Source organism: Ranitomeya imitator, chromosome 1, assembly GCF_032444005.1.
Source record: "Ranitomeya imitator isolate aRanImi1 chromosome 1, aRanImi1.pri, whole genome shotgun sequence".
NCBI lineage: Eukaryota > Metazoa > Chordata > Amphibia > Anura > Dendrobatidae > Ranitomeya > Ranitomeya imitator.
In genome coordinates this window covers 1,026,212,511-1,026,233,337 of record NC_091282.1, presented here as the reverse complement: position 1 = coordinate 1,026,233,337, position 20,827 = coordinate 1,026,212,511, and the positions used below count along the sequence as shown (strand labels likewise).

At 45.4% G+C, this 20,827-nt stretch overlaps 1 protein-coding gene across 8 annotated transcripts in view; it reads right to left on the bottom strand.

Annotated features, from left to right (window-relative positions):
* LOC138656775 (uncharacterized) overlaps positions 1–20,827 on the bottom strand; it is a 304,597-nt gene that overhangs the window by 78,554 nt on the left and 205,216 nt on the right. For all 8 annotated transcript variants that reach the window (XR_011316968.1, XM_069744017.1, XM_069744011.1 and 5 more), the window contains one exon: positions 15,993–16,025. Coding sequence is in view for 7 of the 8 variants with exons in the window: in XM_069744017.1 (XP_069600118.1) it covers positions 15,993–16,025 (33 nt within the window). In the remaining variant the exon portion in view is untranslated. The remainder of the gene's footprint in view (positions 1–15,992; positions 16,026–20,827) is intronic.

Below are 20,827 nucleotides of genomic sequence, written 5' to 3'. Positions count from 1 at the left end.
TCAGCAGAAACAAAACACCTTAAATAAGTTTCCAAGGTCTGATTAGTTCGTTCCATCTGGCCATTCGTCTGAGGATGGAATGCAGACGAAAAGGACAAATCAATGCCCATCTTAGCACAGAACGTCCGCCAAAATCTAGACACAAACTGGGATCCCCTGTCAGAAACAATGTTCTCCGGAATCCCATGCAAACGAACCACGTTCTGAAAAAACAAAGGGACCAACTCAGAGGAGGAAGGTAACTTAGGCAAGGGAACCAGATGAACCATCTTAGATAAGCGGTCACACACAACCCAGATGACGGACATTTTTTGAGAGACAGGGAGATCCGAAATAAAGTCCATGGAAATGTGCATCCAAGGCCTCTTCGGGATAGGCAAAGGTGACAACAATCCACTGGCCCGAGAACAGCAAGGCTTAGCCCGAGCACAAACTTCACAAGACTGCACAAAAGAACGCACATCCCTCGACAAGGAAGGCCACCAAAAAGACCTGGCCACCAAGTCTCTAGTACCAAATATTCCAGGATGACCTGCCAACGCAGAAGAATGGACCTCGGAGATGACTCTACTGGTCCAATTATCCGGAACAAACAGTCTTTCAGGCGGACAACGATCAGGTTTATCCGCCTGAAACTCCTGCAAAGCACGTCGCAAGTCTGGGAAGACAGCCGACAAAATCACCCCATCCCTAAGGATACCAGTGGGCTCAGAATTTCCAGGGGAATCAGGCACAAAACTCCTAGAAAGAGCATCCGCCTTCACATTCTTTGAACCTGGCAGATATGAAACCACAAAATCGAAACGGGAGAAAAACAGTGACCAACGAGCCTGTCTAGGATTCAGACGCTTGGCAGACTCAAGGTAAATCAGATTTTTGTGATCAGTCAAGACCACCACACGATGTCTAGTACCCTCAAGCCAATGACGCCACTCCTCAAATGCCCACTTCATGGCCAAAAGCTCCCGATTACCAACATCATAATTCCGCTCAGTGGGCGAAAACTTTCTAGAAAAGAACGCACATGGCTTCATCACCGAGCAATCGGAGCTTCTCTGTGACAAAACCGCCCCCGCTCCAATCTCAGAAGCATCAACCTCAACCTGAAAAGGAAGCAAAACATCTGGCTGACGCAACACAGGAGCAGAAGAAAACCGTCGCTTAAGTTCCTGAAAGGCCTCCACAGCCGCAGGAGACCAATCAGCAACATCAGCACCCTTCTTAGTCAGATCCGTCAAAGGCTTAACAACACTAGAAAAATTAGTTATGAAACGACGATAAAAATTAGCAAAGCCCAAGAACTTCTGTAGACTCTTAAGAGATGTAGGCAGCGTCCAGTCACAAATAGCTTGAACCTTGACGGGATCCATTTCAATAGTAGAAGGGGAAAAAATATACCCCAAAAAAGAAATCTTCTGGACTCCAAAGAGACACTTTGAACCTTTTACAAACAAAGAATTGGCCCGCAGGACCTGAAACACCTTCCTGACCTGCTGAACATGGGACTCCCAGTCATCAGAAAAAACCAAAACATCATCCAAATACACAATCATAAATTTATCCAGATATTCACGGAAAATATCGTGCATAAAGGACTGGAAGACAGAAGGAACATTAGAAAGTCCAAAAGGCATCACCAAATACTCAAAATGGCCCTCAGGCGTATTAAATGTGGTTTTCCACTCATCACCCTGCTTAATCCGCACAAGATTATACGCACCCCGAAGATCAATCTTAGTGAACCATTTAGCCCCCTTAATGCGAGCGAACAAATCAGTCAACAATGGCAAAGGATACTGATATTTGACCGTAATCTTATTCAAAAGACGGTAATCTATACAAGGCCTCAAGGAACCATCTTTTTTGGCCACGAAAAAAAACCTGCTCCCAAAGGAGATGAAGATGGACGGATATGTCCCTTTTCCAAGGACTCCTTAACATAATCCCGCATAGCAGTATGCTCTGGCACTGACAGATTGAACAAACGACCTTTAGGAAATTTACTGCCAGGAATCAAATCTATAGCACAATCGCAATCCCTGTGAGGAGGAAGCGAATTGAGCTTAGGCTCCTCAAAAACATCCCGATAATCAGACAAAAATACAGGAACCTCAGAAGGAGTAGATGAAGCGATAGAAATCGGAGGTGCATCATCATGAACCCCCTGACATCCCCAGCTTAACACAGACATCGTTTTCCAGTCCAAGACTGGGTTATGAGTTTGTAACCATGGCAGACCAAGCACTAAGACATCATGTAAATTATACAGTACCAGGAAGCGAATCACCTCCTGATGAACGGGAGTCATACGCATGGTCACGTGTGTCCAGTACTGAGGTTTATTCATAGCCAAAGGTGTAGAGTCAATTCCTTTCAAAGGAATAGGGACTTCCAGAGGCTCCAGACTAAACCCACAGCGGTTGGCAAATGACCAATCCATAAGACTCAGGGCAGCGCCTGAATCCACATAGGCATCAACGGAAATGGCTGATAATGAACAAATCAGAGTCACAGACAGAATGAACTTAGACTGTAAAGTACTAATGGCAACAGACTTATCAACCTTTCTTGTGCGTTTAGAGCATGCTGATATAACATGAGCTGAATCACCACAATAAAAACACAACCCATTTTTCCGCCTATAGTTTTGCCGTTCACTTCTGGACTGAATTCTATCACATTGCATTGTCTCAGGTGCCTGTTCAGAAGACACCGCCAAATGGTGCACAGGTTTGCACTCCCGTAAACGCCGATCAATCTGAATAGCCATAGTCATAGACTCATTCAGACCTGTAGGCGCCGGGAACCCCACCATAACATCTTTAATGGCCTCAGAAAGGCCATCTCTGAATTTTGCAGCCAGAGCGCACTCATTCCACTGAGTAAGCACCGACCATTTCCGAAATTTCTGACAATATATTTCTGCTTCATCTTGCCCCTGAGAGAGAGCCAATAAAGCTTTTTCAGCCTGAATCTCTAGGTTAGGTTCCTCATAGAGCAAACCCAATGCCAGAAAAAACGCATCCACATTGAGCAACGCAGGATCCCCTGGTGCCAATGCAAATGCCCAATTCTGAGGGTCACCCCGCAGGAAAGATATTACAATTTTGACTTGCTGAGCAGGGTCTCCAGAGGAGCGAGATTTCAAAGAAAGAAACAACTTGCAATTGTTCCTAAAATTCAGAAAACTAGATCTATCTCCAGAAAAAAACTCTGGGATAGGAATTCTAGGTTCAGACATAGGAGCATGTACAACAAAATCTTGTATATTTTGAACCTTAGCAGCAAGATTATTCAGGCTGGAAGCCAAACTCTGGACGTCCATGATGAACAGCTGAGGTCAGAGCCATTCAAGGATTAAGAGGAGGTAAGACGCAGCCAGGCTGCAATTAAGGCTAGGCAGCAAACTCTGAGGGGAGAAAAAAAAAAAAAAACTTCCTCAGACTACTTTTCCTCCTACTTCAGCCAATACGATTACCACTTTTCGGGCCGGCAATACTGTCATGATCCCAATGGCAGGGGATCACAAAAGGACAAGCACACAAAAAACAGAACAAGCTCTAGGGTGATGGAAACTGAGCTGACCGCGATCCTGAACCTAATTCACAACACTAGCAGTAGCTGGGGAACGTGCCTACAATGATTCTAGACGTCTCGCACCAGCCGAAGGACTAGCTTCCCCTATTAGAAGAAACAAAGACCTCTCTTGCCTCCAGAGAAACACCCCACAGAAATAGCAGCCCCCCACATGTAATGACGGTGAAATGAGAGGAAAGCACATACGTAGTAATGAAAACAGATTCAGCAAAATGAGGCCCGCTAAAACTAGATATCAGAGGATACAAAAGTGAACTGCGCGGTCAGCGAAAAACCCTACAAAAAACCATCCTGAAATTACCTGAACTCATGTGCCAACTCATGGAACATGAGGAGTAATATCAGCCCACTAGAGCAACCAGCAACAAGGAATCACATAACTGCAAGCTGGACTAAAACAAAAATAAAGCAAAACGTGGAACAGGAAAATCAAAAACTTAGCTTGTCCTGAAGATTACAGAAGCGGAAAGCAGAGGTAACAAGACACACTGATTACATTGATCGCCGGCGAGGAAATGACAAGAAAGCCAGGTTAAATAGGAAACTCCCATATCCTGATAGAACAGGTGGACACCAGAGACCGCAGAGAACACAAGTCACCCAGTACCATCTGTAACCACCAGAGGGAGCCCAAAAACAGAATCCACAACAGGGGACACTTTCAAAGTTTTCTCAATTTTTCGGACTGACTGACCTTCATTTCTTAAAGTAATGATGGCCACTCGTTTTTCTTTACTTAGCTGCTTTTTTCCTGCCATAATACAAATTCTAACAGTCTATTCAGTAGGACTATCAGCTGTGTATCCACCAGACTTCTGCAGAACACAACTGATGGTCCCAACCCCATTTATAAGGCAAGAAATCCCACTTATTAAACCTGACAGGGCACACCTGTGAAGTGAAAACCATTCCCGGTGACTACCTCTTGAAGCTCATCAAGAGAATACCAAGAGTGTGCAAAGCAGTCATCAAAGTAAAAGATGGCTACTTTGAAGAACCTAGAATATAAGACATAATTTCAGTTGTTTCACACTTTTTTGTTAAGTATATAATTCCACATCTGTTAATTCATAGTTTTGACGCCTTCAGTGGGAATGTACAATTTTCATCGTCATGAAAATACAGAAAAATCTTTAACCCCTTCACCCCAAAGCCTGTTTTCACCTAAGTGACAGGGCCAATTTTTACAATTCTGACCATTGTCACTTTATGAGGTTATAACTCTGAAATGCTTCAACGGATCCTGGTCATTCTGACACTGTTTTCTCGTGACATATTGTACTTCATGATAGTGGTAAAACTTCTTCGATATGACTTGCATTTATTTGTGAAAAAAACAAAAATTTGTCGGAAATTATGAAAATTTAGCAATTTTCAAACTCTTAGTTTTTATGCCCTTAAATTAGTTATATCACATAATATAGTTAATAAACAACATTTCCCACATGTCTGCTTTACATCAGCACAATTTTGGAAACATAATTTTTTTTTGTTAGGACGTTATAAGGGTTAAAAGTTGACCAGCGATTTCTCATTTTTGCAACAAAATTTGCAAAACCATTTTTTACGGACCACCTCACACTTGAAGTGACTTTGAGGGGTCTATATCAGGGGTCCCCAACTCCAGTCCTCAAGGCCCACCAACATGTCATGTTTTCAGGATTTCCTTAGTCTTGCCCAGGTAATAATTGCATCACCTGTGCAATGCAAAGGAAATCCTGAAAAGATGACCTGTTGGTGGGCCTTGAGGACTGGAGTTGGGGACCTCTGGTCTATATGACAGAAAATGCCCAAAAGTGACACCATTCTAAAAACTGCACCCCTCAAGGTACTCAAAACCACATTCAAAAAGTTTATTAACCCTTCAGGTGCTTCACAGGAATTTTTTGAATGTTTAAAAAAATTGAACATTTAACTTTTTTTTCACAAAATTTTTACTTCAGGTCCAATTTGTTTCATTTTACCAAGGGTAACAGGAGAAATTGGACCACAAAAGTCGTTGTACAATTTGTCCTGAGTACGCCGATACCCCATATGTGGGGGTAAACCACTGTTTGGGCACATGGCAGAGCTCGGAAGGGAAGGAGCGCTATTTGACTTTTCAATGCAAGATTTGCTGGAATTGAGATCGGAGCCCATGTCACGATTGGAGAGCCCCTGATGTGCCTAAACAGTGGAAACCCCCACAGGTGACACCATTTTGGAAAGTAGACCCCCTAAGGAACTAATCTAGATGTGTGGTGAGCACTTTGAACCTCCAAGTGCTTCACAGAAGTTTATAATGTAGAGCCGTAAAAAAATTTTTTTTATTAATTTTCACAAAAAATGATCTTTTTGCCCCAAATTTTTTATTTTCCCAAGGGTAAAAGGATAAATTGGACCACAAAAGTTGTTGCGCAATTTGTCCTGAGTACGTCGATACTTCATATATGGGGATAAACCACTGTTTGAGCGCATGGCAGAGCTCGGAAGGGAAGGAGTGCCATTTGACTTTTCAATGCAAAATTGGCTGGAATTGAGATCGGACGCCATGTCGCATTTGGAGAGCCCCTGACGTGCCTTAACAGTGGAAACCCCCCACAAGTGACCCCATTTTGGAAAGAAGACCCCCTAAGGAACTTATCTAGATGTGTGGTGAGCACTTTTAACCCCCAATTGTTTCACTAAAGTTTAAAATGTAGCATTGTGAAAATTAAAAAATCATTTTTTCTTTCCACAAAATGATGTTTTAGCCCGCAATTTTTTTTCCCCAAGGGTAACAGGAGAAATTGGACCACAAATGTTATTGTCCAATTTGTCCTGAGTACGCTGATACCCCACATGTTGGGGGGAACCACCGTTTGAGTGCATGGCAGAGCACGGAAGGGAAGGAGCACCGTTTGAAATGCAGACTTAGATGGAATGGACTGCAGGTGTCATGTTGCATTTGCAGAGCCCCTGATGTACCTAAACAGTAGAAACCCCCCACAAGTGACCCCATATTGGAAACTAGACCCCCCAAGGAACTTATCTAGATGTGTTGTGAGAGCTTTGAACCAACAAGTGTTTCACTACAGTTTATAACGCAGAGCCGTGAAAATAAAAAATATTTTTTTTTCCACGAAAATGATATTTTATCCCCTATGTTTTTATTTTCCCAAGGGTAACAGGACAAATTGGACCCCAAAAGTTGTTGTCCAACTTGTCCTGAGAACGCAGATACCCCATATGTTGGGGGGAACCACTGTTTGGGTGCACGGCAGAGCTCGAAAGGGAAGGAGCGCCATTTGAAATGCAGACTTAGATGGATTGGTCTGCAGGCGTCATGTTGCATTTGCACAGCCCCTGATGTACCTAAACAGTAGAAACCCCCCACAAGTGACCCCATATTGGAAACTAGACCCCCAAAGGAACTTATCTAGATGTGTTGTGAGAGCTTTGAACCAACAAGTGTTTCACTACAGTTTATAACGCAGAGCCGTGAAAATAAAAAATATTTTTTTTTTCCACGAAAATGATATTTTATCCCCTATGTTTTTATTTTCCCAAGGGTAACAGGACAAATTGGACCCTAAAAGTTGTTGTCCAACTTGTCCTGAGAACGCTGATACCCCATATGTTGGGGGGAACCACTGTTTGGGCACACATGAGAACTCGGAAGGGAAGGAGCCCTGTTTTACTTTTTCAAAGCAGAATTGGCTGGAATTGAGATCGGACGCCATGTCGCGTTTGGAGAGCCCCTGATGTGCCTAAACAGTGGAAACCCCCAATTATAACTGAAACCCTAACCCCAACCCTAACCCTAACCCTAACCCTAGCCCTAACCCTAGCCCTAACCCTAGCCCTAGCCCTAACCCTAGCCCTAACCCTAGCCCTAACCCTAGCCCTAGCCCTAACCCTAGCCCTAACCCTAGCACTAATGGGAAAATGGAAATAAATACATTTTTTTACATTTTATTATTTTTCCCTAACTAAGGGGGTGATGAAGGGGGGTTTGATTTACTTTTATAGCGTTTTTTTGGCGGATTATTATGATTGGCAGCTGTCACACACTAAAAGACGCTTTTTATTGCAAAAAATAGTTTTTGCATCACCACATTTTGAGAGCTATAATTTATCCATATTTTGGCCCACAGAGTCATATGAGGTCTTGTTTTTTGCGGGACGAGTTGACGTTTTTATTGGTAACATTTTCGGGCAGATGACATTTTTTGATCGCTTTTTATTCCGATTTTTGGGAGGCGGAATGAACAAAAACCAGCTATTCATGAATTTCTTTTGGGGGAGGCGTTTATACCGTTCCACGTGTGGTAAAATGGATAAAGCAGTTTTATTCTTCGGGTCAGTACGATTACAGCGATACCTCATTTATGTAATTTTTTTTATGTTTTGGCGCTTTTACACAATAAAAACTATTTTATATAAAAAAATAATTGTTTTTGCATCGCACTATTCTGAGAGCTATAACTTTTTTATTTTTCTGCTGATGATGCTGTATGGTGGCTTTTTTTTTGCGGGACAAGATGACGTTTTCAGCGGTACCATGGTTATTTATATCCGTCGTTTTGATCGCGTGTTATTCCACTTTTTGTTCGCCTGTATGATAATAAAGCGTTGTTCTTTGCCTTGTTTTTTTTTTTTTTTTTTTTTGCGGTGTTCACTGAAGGGGTTAACTAGTGGGATAGTTTTATAGAGCGGGTCGTTACGGACGCGGCGATACCAAATATGTGTACATTTATTGTTTTTTTTTTTTTTTACATAAATAAATGGATTTATTGGGAAATGTTTTTTTTTTTTTTATTTGGGGATTTTTTTTTATTTTTTTTTACACATTCTATTTTTTTTTTTTTTTTACTTTCTAACATTGTCCCAGGGTGGGACATCTCTGTATTAGATCAGATCGTTGATCTGACACTGTGCATAGCACACTGTCAGATCAACGATCTGACAGGCAGCTTACCTGGCTTTCCAGCGCCTGCTCTCAGCAGGCGCCGGCTAGCCAGGTCACTTCATGACCCGGAAGGAGTCCGGCGGCCATCTTGGATCCGGGGACTCCTTCCGGGTTACCGGAGCAACGCGATCTCATTGCGTTGCTCCGGTGGGAGAGCGCAGGGAGCCCCCGTCCCTGCGCAATCCCCCTCTATGCCGCTGTCACTACTGACAGCGGCATCAGAGGGGTTAAATGCCCGCGATCGGCGATAGCGCCGATCGTGGGCATTGCTGCGGGGTGTCAGCTGTCATATACAGCTGACACCCGCACCCGATCACCGCGGCGCTCAGCGCGAGACCGCGGTGATCGGTGCGCCGTACTAGTACTGCTGCTGGCACTAATGCAGTGCCGGCAGCGCAGTACTAGTACGGCGCGTGTCGCGAAGGGGTTAAATGAGAAGGTGTGTCCAAACTTTTGGTCTGTACTGTATATTTTTTAAAATATTTTTAAATTTTGCCTTATATACAAGTCATTATACAGGAAAAAATGTTTACATTTTTTTCCCTGTAAAATGTAATTTGATTTGGAATGTTGTTCTGTCACTGCTTAAAGAGGAGAAAAAGTGTCACACTATTGTTCTCTGCAGAAATTTGGGAGTCAGAGTTGCTTACAGGGGCTTCCTCATGCTGTTCTCCTTCCATTTAGCACTTTTCCACTTCAACATTTTCACTGCCCCTCTCTTTGTACAGTCTGCCGGAAAAATTCTTGGATTCCCCACTGACTACCACTATACTCTTTACTTGAACCAAGCATTCGAGCATTAGGAATTGCTCGGTTCGAGCATCCGAGCATTTTAGTGCTCACTCATCTCTATTAATCAATGATCTTCATCATTCATATCTTGGTAATCATGCTTTTAGCAAAAAATAAAAGTTGCAAAAGCCAATGATACCAAGTGCATATTTCTTACAAGAGTTACCAGTATATACAGTAACAGTGGCACTTCTTGCTCAGCATATAGAAATTTCCCCCCTGTTAGTAGCATGAAACATAAAGCGGGGGGGGGGGAGGGGGCTGTAGGAACGCAGTTAAAGAAAAGCTCCCCATGACTGCGTTGCCAAGGGAACTTGGGGAGCATTGTTTGAAATCAGGCAGGGGCAGTGGGGATTGGTTGAAGGGATGGGAGGAAAAGGGGTGGTCCGTAATTTGTAGGGCGGGTTTGTAGGGAAAAGTGCGGGAAAGGGGGCCATTACCTTTTAGGTAGCGTAGTTTGAAGACGTGCACGATGTCCTCCGTGGAATCCATTGTGGGGCAGCTGCGGGAGATGGCGTGGTCCAGGCGAGGCGGCTGGCTGGAGGACCAGCTGGCATAGTTGCTAGGCAGTCCGGGAGTCCAGGGGACAAGATCAAGGAGGACCCGTCCCCTGGAGCATCTGTCCCTGGACCTTGGAGCGCGCAGCAGCCGCCGGCCACGGAGCCCTTCTCGGGACCCTGCGGAGGGTGGTCACCTATCCATCCCAGCCCGCCCTCCGACAGGAATCCTCCGGCTGGTGCTGCTGGCGCTAGGCGGCGGTCAGGAGCAGAGGCGGTGCAGGCCAGGAGAGATGCGCAGGCCGCACCGGAAGTGCCTGCATTGGATCCGGTTCAAGGGGCAAACATGGTGGTGGTGAGCAGGTGCATTACCCGGCGAGCAGCAGCGGCTGCTGCGGCGCCGGCGACGGCTTCAGCGACGAGGAGGAGACCCCAGGGAGCAGCGGCGGTGCAGAGGAGCAGCAGCGATGGAGGCAGCGGTTCAGCGGCGGGTAACTCGGGGTCTGACCCACCCCGGGTGCCTGGCAGGAACGGCACTCCAAGAGGCAGGGCGACGGGCAGGCGTATTTCAACCCCTCAGCCTGGCCCAGTTTGGAGGGTGTGCAGTGTGGCAGCGGCTGGGGCTCGTGGCAGGGCCCAGCAAGAAGACAGGCCTGGAGACGTTCTGGCAGCCGCCAGGTCGCCCAGGAGGTCGAGGGAGAGCTCCATCTCTTCTGCTCCGGTCCCCCCTGGTGACGAGGAGGCTATGGGTGCGGGCCAGGAGCAACACAGAGGCGCGGAGGATTCCGGATCCGGGAGTGACCCACGCGAATTCGGTGATCGCACGGCTGGCGGGGACACAGCACCTGCGCAGCTTCGTGAGTATGAGACTGATTCTGTTGCGGTGTTGGATAGTGGAGTTCGGTCTGGGGATAGCTGGTATGGGGGGGTCGATTTGGCTGGGAGAGGAGGGGCTAGCACTGTGGGGGTCCCGGGGGTCAGGGAGCTTTTGGCGGGTATGTCTCAGATTTTGAGGAGATTGGATTGGGGGGCCTTGATAGTGCGAGGTTGTCTCTGGTAGGAGCATGGTTGCCGGCGTCTGGTCCGGGTGCTGGATTGGTAGTGGGGTCCGATATGGCGAGTGGTGCAGAGCAAGCGTCGGCGGCAGGGGTGTCGGTGTTGGTTCAAACAGAAAAGGATAAAGGGGATACGATTAAATTGGATGATAGAGCTAAGGGGGAGGTTTATGTGTGTTTTGAGGGGCCGTTGGGGGCTCATTTAAAGAAAGAAATAATTTGGAAAGATGAATATGTGGAGATTTTCTCCCTCCTGCCTTTGGAGAAGTTTAATTTAGATAAGGGTAAGAAGGAGGATAGTAAAAAGGAGGAGGAAGAAAAGAGGCGCTGGCGATTAATACCGCAAACGTTTGTGAATTGGCAGCAGGCGTTTTCAATTTTGGCAAGTGTTATCGGGGAAAGGTTTCTGGAGAACTGTTTGGGCCTGTTTTTCTACTTGGATGCTATAGGGGAGGCATACAGGGCGTACGGGGGCCAGGCGTGGTTACAGTATGATGAGCAGTTTCGGCAAAGGAAGGCGGTCAGGCCCGAGATAAAATGGGATCAAAAAGATATAGGGTTGTGGTTGAAAGTTATAGCTCCAACGCGGTTTGGGCAGTCCTTTCGGGGGGGGAGTAGTGGTTAGCAGTCGGGACAGGGAGCTGGGGGACAGGGGTCACAGGGGGGTAAGGACAAAACAGGGATGTGTTGGCAGTTTAATGACGGCCAATGCAAATACGGCAGTACATGCAAGTTCAAGCATGTCTGTTCTCACTGCGGCGGGGCATCGCATGGAGTGGCCAAATGTTTTAAAAGGCAAGGAGTAAACCAGCAGTGGGAGGCGGTCAAGTGGGTGACACCAGTGAAGGTTCAAAGGATGGCCCCTTATCTAAGTAGGTATCCGGATCGGGAAAAGGCGAGGCTACTGTGGGAAGGTTTTTTGGAGGGTTTTCATATTTCTCACCCGGCTCATACTATGCCATTTTCAAAAAAGAATTTGAGGTCGGCTAATTTACAGGCGGACATAGTTACGGCTAAATTGGCGGAGGAGGTTGAGTTAGGGCGTATGGTGGGGCCGTTTAGTGCTTTACCTGTGGAGGGGGTGGTTGTTTCGCCTCTGGGGGGTTGTCCCTAAAAAAGAGCCTAATAAGTTTCGCCTGATTCAACATCTGTCATATCCAAAGGGCCAGTCGGTTAATGATGGCATCGCTGATGAGCTATGTTCTGTGGTATATACTTCTTTTGATGCTGCGGTGCAATGGGTGCGTAGGTATGGCGCAGGTGCGTTAATGGCTAAGACAGATGTTGAATCGGCATTCCGATTACTTCCGGTTCACCCCGATAGCATACCGCTGTTAGGATGTTTTTGGAACGGGGTTTTTTATTTGGATAGGTGTTTGTCTATGGGTTGTTAAATTTCTTGCTCGCTGTTCGAGGCCTTTAGTACGTTTCTTGAGTGGATTGTTTGGGATGTTTCCCAGGTTCCGTCTGTCATCCACTACTTGGATGATTTTTTGTTTGTCGGCCCACCGGATTCTCTGTTGTGAGGCAATTTGTTGGCTACCATGGAATGGGTGGCGGGACAGTTTGGTGTGCCTTTAGCGTGGGAAAAACCGTAGGGACCTTGCACGGTTTTGAGTTTTTTGGGTATTCTCATAGACTCGGAGAGGATGGAGTGCAGGTTGCCTGAGGAGAAGTTGTTGGCTTTACGACAGGAGTTGCTGAAATGTGAAAAGTTGCGCAAGGTTACGTTAAGAGAGTTGCAGTCGCTGAAGGGGCGTTTGAATTTTGCGTGCCGTATTATGCCTATGGGCAGAATATCTTGCAGGAGATTGTCTAGGGCAACTGCTGGAGTGCGGTCGGCTCATCATTTTGTACGTTTGAACAAAGAGCATAGGGAGGATTTAGTAATCTGGTGGCGTTTTTGGATAATTACAACGGCAGGGCTTTGATTCAACAGGAGGATTTGAACGATTTTGATTGCAAAATTTTTACGGACGCAGCAGGAAGTGTTGAATATGGGGCCTATTGGGCAGGAAAATGGAGTGTTGGAGGATGGCCTGATTGGTGGTGTAAAGCTGGTTTAACTAAAAATTTGGCGTTGCTTGAGCTGTTTCCAATTGTGGTTTTGGTGTTTATTTGGGGTAGTACGTTTAAGGATAGGCGGGTACGTTTCCATTGCGATAATTTGAGTGTGGTGGCGGTGATTAATAGTCTTTCTTCTTCCTCTCCCCAGGTAGTCAGACTGGTTCGGGAGTTAGTCTTGCGGTGCCTGGAGTTGAATACATGAATTTCGGCTGTACATGTTCCCGGCGTTCAAAACTCTATAGCGGATGCCCTTCTCATTTGTGGCGGATTGTTGAAGACGAGGAGGTCGGTTGATACAGGCCTCGGTGTCGGGAAGGACGTGGTCAGGTTACGAATCATCATGGCATATGTGGGAAGGGTGGTTGGAGCAGTTGGGTTCAGTTGAATCGGATGGTGACAGAGTGATGGCGATTTTGCTTTTGATTGGGTCGGCGGGGGAATGGGGTTGGTCAGTGTCAAAGCTGAACAAATTTATAACTGGTTTGGCTTTTGGGTTTAAGCTTCAGGGTTCCGTGGATGTTACTAAGGATTTCTTGATTCGGCAGGTGTTGAAAGGTTTTCGGAAGGGTTCGTCAACTTGCGATGCACGTAGGCCCATATCTTTTGGGACAGTGGAGCGTTTGGGTGAAGCGTTGGGGGAAATTTGTAGTTCTCACTTTGAGGCTGTTTTGTTTCGGTTGGCGTTTTCATTGGCTTTTTTTGGGGTGTTGAGACTCGGTAAGCTGGTGTCCCCTAATAGGTTTAAAGCGGGGGTTTGTTGGCAGAGGATATGGAATTTTGGGCTGGTGGAATTGCCTTTTGGATTCGGCGGTCAAAGACTGACCAGTTGGGGAAAGGAAGACGTGTGGTTTTAGGGAAGGTGGTTGGGGGTTTGATGTGCCCCCATCGGTGTTTGGAGGATTATTGGGGTTTGTGGCCTGACAGGTCTGGCCCACTTTTACGGCACCGACAAGGTGAGTTTTTGTCGCAGTTTCAGTTCACGGCAGTATTGAGACAGAGGCTGACATTGTTAGGCCTTGACCCTTTTTCCTTTGGGACACACTCATTTCGGATTGGGGCGGCATCTGAGGCTGCTGGTTTGGGTTTGGGGCCGGAGGTTATTCGGCGTATTGGCAGGTGGTCGTCGAATCGGTATTTGTCTTATGTTCGTCATTGATGTTGGTTACTTGTTTGGTGGGTATTAATTGTTGTATTTTTGCAGGTCAGACCCCACTGCTGGCTTGGATATTCGGACACTCTTTTGTGCATTGTGGTGCGATTCGTGCTGATGCTAGGCAAGATTTAGGCAACTGGGTTTTAAGAGAGATGGTTGGGTTTTCGGGGCATGTTGTGGTGCAGGATACTAGCTGAGTTTGCCCGCGCTGCTAGTTTGGATCGTTCCCCAGACATTGTTGTAGTACATTTGGGTGGGAATGATTTGGGGTCTAAGCCAGTGAGAGAGTTAATTCGGGATATCCGTTTTGATTTTTTGAGATTGTGGGTATCCTTTCCAGGGATGGTGACGGTTTGGTCTGACATCGTGCCTAGGAAAACGTGGAGGGCGGTACGTTCCCTTAAGGGGATCAATAGGGCCCGGGTGAAGCTGAACAGGGCCGTGGCGAGCTTTGTTTCCCGTAATGGGGGTGTGGCAGTTCGGCATTTTGAGTTGGAGGTTGGTGTGGGAATTTTTTGGAGGAATGATGGCGTTCATTTGAACGATATTGGTTTGGATTTGTGGATGTTGGCCATACAGGAAGGGGTTGAGAGAGCCATGATGGTGGTGGGGCACTTGTGAGCCTGAGGTGTCAGTGCTGCTCATGGTTGGCGGGGGGCGGGGTTCTTGGAGTTGGTGTTTTATGGGGCTGATCTGGCTTTGGTTTACTGGCTCTGGACGGGGATTTTACATCTGGAGTTTTGGGGTTGGTTTGCCCGGTAAACGGGTTACATGGTGCCCTCGAGCTGGTGGTTACAGCTGAGGGTAAAGAAGGTTTTTCACTTTAAAAGTTGGTTTGGGCTTTTGCCTATTGGGTGCCAGATTTATTAGCTCCAAGAACCCTCCCCTCAAGTTTTTTATAATAATGTATAAATGGTTATTTATGTTTGTTTTTGTTAATAAAATGACCGCTGTGGCCAAATTATCCAAAGAAATAATTGTCATGTCTTAATTGAGGGAAAGAAGCATTTCTTTGGGTGAATGTGGTCGGGGATAGGCACTATGCGGTATCTCAAAGGTCCAATCTTGGGATACGCAGTCAAGCGGGGGGGCTGTAGGAACGCAGTTAAACGAAAGCTCCCCATGACTGCGTTGCCAAAGGAACTTGGGGAGCATCATTTGAAATCAGGAAAAGGGGTGGTCCGTAATTTGTAGGGCGGGTTTGTAGGGAAAAGTGCGGGAAAGGGGGCCATTACCTTTTAGGTAGCGTAGTGTGAAGCCCACCCACCCTCCCTTGTTATTTAGTTCTTGCTTTGGGTGTTTTTGTCGGGCTTGGGGGGGAGTAGTAAGGGGATTCGGGATTTAAATAAGTCCTTTTCATAGGGGTTCGAGTCGTACTGTCGTCACAGTGGCTGGTTGGTGGGGGGCGGGGTTCTTGTAGCTAGTTGGTGTTTTATGGGGCTGATCTGGCTTTGGTTTACTGGCTCTGGACGGGGATTTTACCTCGGGAGCTTTGGGGTTGGTTTGCCCAGTAAACGGGTTACATGGTGCCCTCGAGCTGGTGGTTATGGCTGAGGGTAAAGAAGGTTTTTCGCTTTAAAAGTTGGTTTGGGCTTTTGCCTATTGGGTGCCAGATTTATTAGCTCCAAGAACCCTCCCCTCAATTTTTTTTATAATAATGTATAAATGGTTATTTATGTTTGTTTTTGTTAAAAATGACCACTGTGGCCAAATTATCCAAAGAAATAATTGTCATGTCTTAATTGAGGGTAAGAAGCATTTCTTTGGGTGAATGTGGTCAGGGGTAGGCACTATGCGGTATCTCAAAGGTCCCATCTTGGGATACGCAGTCATGGAAATTCTGAGTATATTGTATTATGCTTTGTTTATAACAATGATTTATTACTGAAGGAATCACTTACCAGTGACTTTTTTGGAAGGATATCCATTCTGTTCTACAAAAAAATAAAAATAAACAAAAGGATTTCAAAATATAACTTCAATTTACATGTGGACATACATTTTGCACACCAAACTTTTTCAATTCAACCTTACAGTCTGCTTAGTTCTGTTGTGCAGTGGCATCGCTCTTGGATGTGGGTCATGGGAACTGGCATGTGATGTGACTAAATGCTCCTCCATTTGCCACAACAGGAAACAGCATAAATGTCAAACTTTCAAATGAGACTGAGGAGCTATAAGGCTATGTGCCCACATTGCAGATTAGCCTCAGGAATTTTTTGTGCGGATTCTGCATCTCTTGGCAGAAAACGCAGGTGCAGATTTGTTGCGTTTTTTGTGCGAATTTTGTGTGGCTTTGCTGCGGATTTACTGTGGATTTTGTGCGGATTTCTTGCGCTTTTTACCCCTGTGGATTTCTATTATGGAGCGGGTACAAAAACGCTGCAGATCTGCAAAAAAGAAGTGACATGCTACTTCTTTTAATCCGCAGCCATTCCACACTGAATTTTCCGCACCATTAGCACAGCTTTTTTTCCCCATTGATTTACATTGTACTGTAAATCACTTGCGAATCTGAAGCATTTCTGCGTGGAAAAAAATGCTGCGGATCCTCAGGAAATCCATAACGTGTGCACATAGCCTTAATCTCGTTCTGTTTGAGTGGTTGCGTATCACACACAAACTTTAAGTGGATGCCATAGTGCAATATTTCTATTCTGACTCTGCATAGAACAATGGGGTAAATTTCAGAAAACGGCTAAAAAATGTATTTTGCTCTTGCAATATTACATCCGTGCTGTGATTGGTTGCTTTAGAAAATAAATAATTTTTTAGACAGTTTTCAAAAACCTGCCCCAACCTCTGTATACCACCGTCATTTTTATGCTTGGACCTACTTAAATACAGTTTCCGTATCATGCAGCTCCAAAATGCAGATGTGCATATAATGTGCAATGTTGGATCCCTATCTAGATTGTGAGCCCCATTGGGGACAGCGATGATAATGTTTGCAAACTGTAAAGCGCTGTGGAATATGTTAGCGCTATATAAAAATAAAGATTATTATTATTATTATCCCTCAAAAAGAACATAGAAATGTTTTCTATTTGGGCTAGGTTCACATAAGCACAGTGTAAATAGTTATGTACACTGAAGTTTTCAGTTATTTTGTCCAATTTGTAGTTTGCTTCATAATAAAAATAAAACCAAATGTTCACAGTTCTAGGCATGTCATTTACATGAACTGATGCAAACACTAAAAAACCCTGAAATTCCAGGTTGTGGAAGTAGCAAAACACGAAAAATGCCAAGAGGAGTGAATACTTTCACAAGCCATTGAACACGAGATTAGGACAAGAGACCTGGAAACATACAGTTACATACACACATCAGGAAACTATAGGGGTAGCTCAGGCAACTCCCTATTGGGGAGGGTGCCTTTTATACAAGATGCCTCCCAGCTTTTGGCTGGGGACATTGTCAAATTACGAGCGTGTGCTCCCCTGGTCTTTAAGTAACAGCCCGCACAGGAGCACTGCTGGGAAGTCTGTGTGGTATGAACAGACAGCAGGAAGCAGAGAGACAAGGACGTGATTGCACGGTCATGGCAGTAAGCATGTTTGAGTCTCTACACCGGAATTAGCCTTACAGTATCCAACTACTACCACAAGGTTATTGTATAGTGGTATTTGTTGATTTTTTACTTATGAAGTGGCAGCGCATTCTTGGCTCAAGACCGTCTAATTAGTTGTTTTCCTGTCCCACTTATTTTCCTCCTTGTGATGTGGGTGGCAAGGGCCGATGCCAAACAAAGTAAAATTTGTTCAACCATTCTCATTGCTCTGCTTTTTTTTGAGAATTTGGGAGGGAAGGGGTGCAATATTTTTTCAAGGATTTGTTTTAGGTTAGTGTGCCTTGGTTACTTCTGAATACCAGTCCATCCCTAATTTGGGCCATCAGTCCACATGGAAAAATTAACATATACCGTAAATAGCCACATAGATTATGGTGTGAAGCAAACAGATGAAAGGGTAACTTTGTACTTAATTGCTTCTTCAGTTGCCATTGTGGTGTCTGGTTTTCCTGCTAGAACTGTCGATGTAAAAAAAAAGTATAACAAAATATTTTGACACAAGGTGTAAACTACACAAAAATGTGTAAAAATGCACAAATCAAAAAAATGTGTAAAATATACAAAGTAATATATTAAAACAAATAACTTGTACTTGTAATAATTCTTAAATGTAACTTTTAAATGTTAAAGTGTGTGGGCCCTATTTTGTTTTTTTTTATACTTTGTATCCCGGGTTGTGCACCCTTAACTAGAGTTGAGCGACCTTGACCTTTTTAGAGTCGAGCCGGGTTTTGCGAAACCCGACTATGTCCAAAGTCGGGTCGAGTGAAATCGGCCGATTATGACGTAAAGTCGGGATCGACCGAAACACGAAACCCAATGCAAGTCAATGGGGCAGCATAGTCGGCAGTGAGTGGGGGCCAGGAAAACACCTAGAGTGGCCATTTTAATGTCAAAACCATCCATTCTTCTTAATGAAGCTTGTCAAGCGTAATTTACCTTATAATAATTGGAAGGCATTTGAAATTGGGGGTCATTTGGCTAAAGTTGTGGGGGGTAGGGCTGGTTCAAGTAATTAGTGGGCCCAGGAAATCTGGACCACGTCACGGCAGTGGAGCAGGGAGAGGTAAGTATTTCAACTTTGCAAGTGCTGTGAACCTGAGCAAGCAGGGGGGGCCCACTCGTTGGCATTGGCACTGGCACAGGGCCCCTCAAAGTACAGCGGTGTGTTTGCACGGCGGGGGCGCCTCCCACCGGCAGCAACACTTTTGCGTACTATGAGAGGCCCTGTGCCAGTGACGTCGCCAACTAGTATTCCTCCCCCCACCTGATGAAGGAACCTGCACTTTCATCTGCACCTTCCTCTTTGTCCCCGTGTAAGGTGGTATGGTATGCGGGAAGAGCAACCTGACTTTCAGCAGGGTCACAATGTTGTTGTGTAGCGTGCACGGGGAATGTTGCGTTATGGGTCAATGTACCAGCAGACTCATCTATCACTGGCTGGGCAATGGGCACGATGAAGTGGAAACACAGATATAGGCCCAAAGAAGAAAGTGGGCTAAATGCAGTTCAAAATTGGTAACACAGGAATAACCAGGGGGCATTGCAGTGGAGGACAACTGGAATGAGAGGCTGACACAGAGAGTAGGGCCAAATCAGTAAGTAGTCGAAATGCAGTTCAAAATTGGCAACCGTAGTAAACAGGCGGCACAGCTTTGTTCAGTGGAGGAGAACAGCAAGGAGTGGCAGACACCGATAGTAGGCCCCAAACCAACTAGTACGCCAAATGCAGTTGTTCCATTTAACCACAATTTAATGAGAGCCTGAAGATAGAAGCTCAGGAAAGGCAACCTGGGGAACACCTTGGAGTGTAACACACCATCTCTCTCCACCCCATACCCATTTTGTATGGCCTAATGCAGTGTACTTTTCTACAACTACTAAACGAGAGTCGGAAGACCGAAGCAATGGCAAGGAAACCTGGGGAACACCTTAGAGTGTAACACACCCTCTCTCTACACCCCATACCCAATTTGAAGGCCTAATGCAGTGTAGTTTCCAAGAACTACTAAACGAGAGCCGGAAGATCGAAGCTCAGGAAAGGCAACCTGGGGAACACCTTGGAGTGTAACACACCCTCTCGCTACACCCCATACCCAATTTGAAGGCCTAATGCAGCGTAGTTTCCAACAACTACTAAACGAGAGCCGGAAGATCGAAGCTCAGGAAAGGCAACCTGGGGAACACCTTGGAGTGTAACACACCCTCTCTCTACACCCCATACCCAATTTGAAGGCCTAATGCAGTGTAGTTTCCAAGAACTACTAAACGAGAGCCGGAAGATCGAAGCTCAGGAAAGGCAACCTGGGGAACACCTTGGAGTGTAACACACCCTCTCGCTACACCCCATACCCAATTTGAAGGCCTAATGCAGCGTAGTTTCCAACAACTACTAAACGAGAGCCGGAAGATCGAAGCTCAGGAAAGGCAACCTGGGGAACACCTTGGAGTGGAACACACCATCTCTCTACACCCCATACCCAATTTGAAGGCCTAATGCAGAGTAGTTTCCAAGAACTACTAAACGAGAGCCGGAAGATCGAAGCTCAGGAAAGGCAACCTGGGGAACACCTTGGAGTGTAACACAACGTCTCTCTACACGACGGAAGGGCTGATTCTTAGGAAGGAAGGCTGTTGGAAATAAGCATTGCGCGTCCGAGGGTGATTATATTCTTATTAGGTATATACTCACCCTCGGACGCGCCCTGCTTCTTTATTTGGAATGAATGTTTATTTGCAATGTGGTGTTGACTTTCTCTATTATTTTGGTAATTAATGATTTTATTATTTTCATTATTTTGCATCTTCTCGGCAATAATATAAAGAAGACGCGACAGGACAACACTCGGTGGATGCCATATGTGTGTTTTCAATTTAAAAAAACTTTCAGTTAACTACTTGCAGGAGAAAGTAATTGTAGCTGGTGGCCATTTTTAGTACTGTACCAGATTAGAGTTGTGTGTTTGTTTTTAATGTTAAAATGTCTGCATTTGATATCTCACCAGTATTTTCTTTTTTATAAGCAAAATACTTATTTTTATATTTTCTGATGTTGGTTCCAGGGGTACACGGCCAGCAGTGCCCTGGTCAGTGTAGTAGTAGTTGAAAGAATGGACCGCAGACAGGCATCGAAGGCCTAAAATAATAACACATGGCTGTAGG